This window comes from Photinus pyralis, unplaced genomic scaffold (genome assembly GCF_008802855.1).
Source record: "Photinus pyralis isolate 1611_PpyrPB1 unplaced genomic scaffold, Ppyr1.3 Ppyr1.4_LG8, whole genome shotgun sequence".
NCBI classification, from domain to species: Eukaryota; Metazoa; Arthropoda; class Insecta; order Coleoptera; family Lampyridae; genus Photinus; species Photinus pyralis.
Genome location: NW_022170819.1, coordinates 29,066,876 through 29,070,440, shown reverse-complemented (window position 1 = coordinate 29,070,440; position 3,565 = coordinate 29,066,876). Strand labels below are relative to the sequence as shown.

General features: G+C 34.5%; 1 protein-coding gene across 1 annotated transcript; it reads left to right on the top strand.

The window, feature by feature from the left end:
- The first annotated feature begins 251 nt into the window (after nt 1–251).
- On the top strand, nt 252–949 carry LOC116178739. Its single transcript, XM_031498323.1, has 2 exons — nt 252–399; nt 456–949. The coding sequence occupies exons 1-2, from the start codon at nt 336–338 to the stop codon at nt 863–865; spliced, it is 474 nt and encodes a 157-aa protein (XP_031354183.1). The 5' UTR covers nt 252–335; the 3' UTR covers nt 866–949.
- The last annotated feature ends 2,616 nt before the right edge of the window (nt 950–3,565 follow it).

Here is a 3,565-nt window from a genome sequence, read left to right as displayed (position 1 = left end):
GCGCCGTTTTTACACAGACGCAATTTGAGGATCTTGACAATTCAGTTGACATCTTTATTCGCTGTGTCATTTACAATTGTGTTATTCGTAGTTTATTTAATTTTGCCCTTTTCGTGTGTTTTAACTCTTGTTCAAATTTCAATTAAACAGTCAGTTCTTATTAGAACTAAACCGGGTACCTGTACTTGATTTTGTTGGTGCAAATACTTCGAAATATGTCTTCCACGCCAAGTACTTAGTAAAGCAACATTTCACCTGTAAAAAAGCGTACGCGTCTTAATTTGGGGCATTTATCGATCTCAGAAAAGCAGTTCATACTCGACTTATATAAACAGATGTTAAATGATGACCCTGGCACAAAGATGGTTACCATTGTTGCAAAAATTGATGAAGGCGCAGGTAAGAAACGAAATACAAATTAAATGTTAATTTAACACACACACTTTTTTATATAGGAATTGCAAAATCCACGGTTGACCGAACAATAAAGGAGTATAAGAAAACGGGAGCTGTAACACCTTCTAAACGTTCGGGGGGTCGCCCACCTTTGGTATCGCAATTTGACGAAAGCATAAAATCATCAGTTCGTCAAATTATTCACAACTTTTTCTACCTCAATGAACTTCCCACGTTGGACAAAATCAATAGTCGTGAAGAATGTGTCCTTCATCTACTTGAACGTGACGACATAATAAGATGGAGACGAAAGCATTTAAAATCTATTAAACAATATAGGAACCAAGGACGAGTCATATATTACTTAGATGAAACATGGTTAAATGAAGGCCATACAAAACAGTGTGGGCTGATGATAACGTTCGTACTCGACGACAAGCGTTTGAGGAAGGATTGTCTACCGGTTTAAAAAATCCTTCTGGAAAAGGGAAACGTCTCATTATTTTACATGTTGGCTCTGAAAACAGTTTCGTAAACGAGGGTCTACTACTTTTTGAAGAAAGAAAAACATCCATTATCACGAAGAAATGAATGCGGAAGTGTCTGAAGAATGGTTTGCATCTTTCTTAGTGAAAATTCCTGAAAATGCTGTAACTTTACAATATATTGTAGCTAGCACCTTTTGATTTTATAAAATGATTGCATTTATGTCTACATAATAATTAAAATTTCTTGTCAACCAAATTGTGTAGGGTAAAGTGTATTAAAAAGCCATAAAAATGATCAACACTGCATTTTTTTATAATGTATGCCTTATGTAGTAGGCAACCCATAATGCACATGTGTACGTATGTATCATACTTAAAACAATTGCCCAAAAGTTACTAAATTTAGTAACTTTTTCGGATGTAAATCAGACTTTTCAATTTACTCCTCTTAGTTTAAAAACAGAGTATAGGTTTCCTTACTACAAATACTACTTTCTTATGGGCGCCATATTGGATTTGTATGTTTATTTTTGATAGAGGACAAAAAAGGGAAATATGGCTGGTCACACTAATACTTTTAGATAAATAATTTCACTCAATAACTTCGCTAAAAATTCCATTTCAGCGCACCAAAAATGGTACGCAATGGTTCGCGAAAATCAACTTAGAATGAATTTTCCATGATAGAAAAATTCATGCACAAACAGTGTATCTACATGATCACTCGAGAAACCCAGCTTAGAATTTGCCCCTCTCTCACTTCTCTGAGTATTTAAATCTCTCCGCTAGAACCCAGGTTAGAACCTCCCTAAAACAGGACCTATTTTCTGAAGGAAACAATTTCGACTCGCGTACTTTAAACGAGGGGAACTCGCATTTCTATCACGTGCTCAGCTGTTCATAGAAGAGCGAAACTTAAGTCCGAAGAAATCGTGGCAATGCCCTCGATTTCCGGAATACATTTCTTGTTATCGCTGGACATACTTCCGTTCACGTTCGCCATGAAGCGGTACATGTGTAAATTTGCTATACTAAACAAATTCGAAAAAATACTTTTTTAATTCTCAAGCGACCACCCGTTACAAAGTCTATGAAATATGCCTTGATGTGGTCAATATTAACAGAATTCACAAGCTGCAAAACTTTTGCTTAAGGTTAATATTTGGAATTAGAAGACGAAGACGTAGTAGTCATAAATTGGTTGAGCTCAGATGGTTAAATATGAAAAATCGTTTCCTCTTGAATGCAGCCTTATTTCATAGTATCATAAATCATAATAAATGAAACACAGACTTGTATGTGAAAATTAAATTTCGAGCAGACGTGCACAATCTTAATTTGAGCTTCAAGGGATTGTTAATGTTGTATAATGATTTAAATCCACTATTCACAAAGATCTGCTTAGGGTTCAAACAAATACGTAGGTAAGTGATCCATTTCCAAATATTTATACCTGTAAGATTACCTTACACCTAATTTGAGGCAATTTATATTTATTCTTTTTTTCTTTGTAATTTTTTTTTGTGGATCAGAATTCAACATATCAAGGTTAAAAGAACAGATGGCGTTATTTTATTGTTAAGCTGAACTTCGCCTTGCACTAATTTTTTCTTCTTGTTCATTTTTGTTGGAAAAACAATCTTATATTTTCCTTCATTCGGTTTACCAAAATCGCATAACCGTTTTCCATTTCCTAACCCCCTATTCCTCGTCTTGGTCATCAGCGAGTGAATTGTTTGTTCCCTTTAGGTACCTGATTCTTGGTGTTGTCTTGTGAAATAATGTGCATAAAATGTACTTATTCAGCATCGGGATAATGTGTTTCACAGCTTTCACATCAATTTTTATTATCATTTGTAGAGAATTTTCGATTGTACTGGATCTTTTATAATAACCTCCCAATTATTGAAAAGAAAGAAAGAGAATAACTAGAACCATTTCGAAATATTCAAAAATTTTCAAAAAAAATATAACAATAAAACATATGAATATTGCACATCACAATACGCGTATTCACAGTTCCCTACCGATTTCCAAAATAAAAAAGTACTCGTTCCATTTAAAAAAATTGGGTGGCAATTGGTTTTGTGATTTTTATGAACACCAATGAATATCTCCTCGTCTTATTTTTATATTCAATATGGCGCTTAATGTGGGTGTAACAATGCCTTTAGAATGATAACAGACAAAATCTGGAGTCATTAGGACGTTTTTGGTGAGAGATATTTTTTTCGTGAAGCGTCATTTTTGTTCACTGAAACAAACAAAAATTTTTAAGCTGATGACTAACTTCAACCTCAAGTGTGATATCAAAACTATGAAGAATCCAACATTGTAGTAAAAGAAAATAGGTTTTGTCATGTGAAAAATCCATGTTTAATGTCTACTTCCAATGGGCTACTTGCAAGGTTTCGTTATTAGCCAAAAATTTGCACAGGTGGCAAGTACTATATACGCCATACATGAGGCGAATACTAATTTTTGAAAATGATCATTTGTTTTTAAACAAATAGTAAAAACAATTACTGGGAATCCCTTTAAATATGACGTCAGCTGCAAACGCCCTGCCATTGGTGCGACGTCACAACTGTGGTCGCCATATTTGTTTACATTCTTGTGTTCGTAGATCCAGGTTTGTAGAGGTCCGCCAGGTCAAGTTTGTTTTGTGTCTTGTGCGCAAA

Excerpts from the sequence above, each read along its gene's own strand:
- LOC116178739 (XM_031498323.1), top strand. The coding sequence starts at position 336 with ATGTTAAATGATGACCCTGGCACAAAGATGGTTACCATTGTTGCAAAA. Across the intron at positions 400-455 it reads AAAAATTGATGAAGGCGCAG|GAATTGCAAAATCCACGGTT; the intron begins GTAAGAAACGAA and ends TTTTTTATATAG.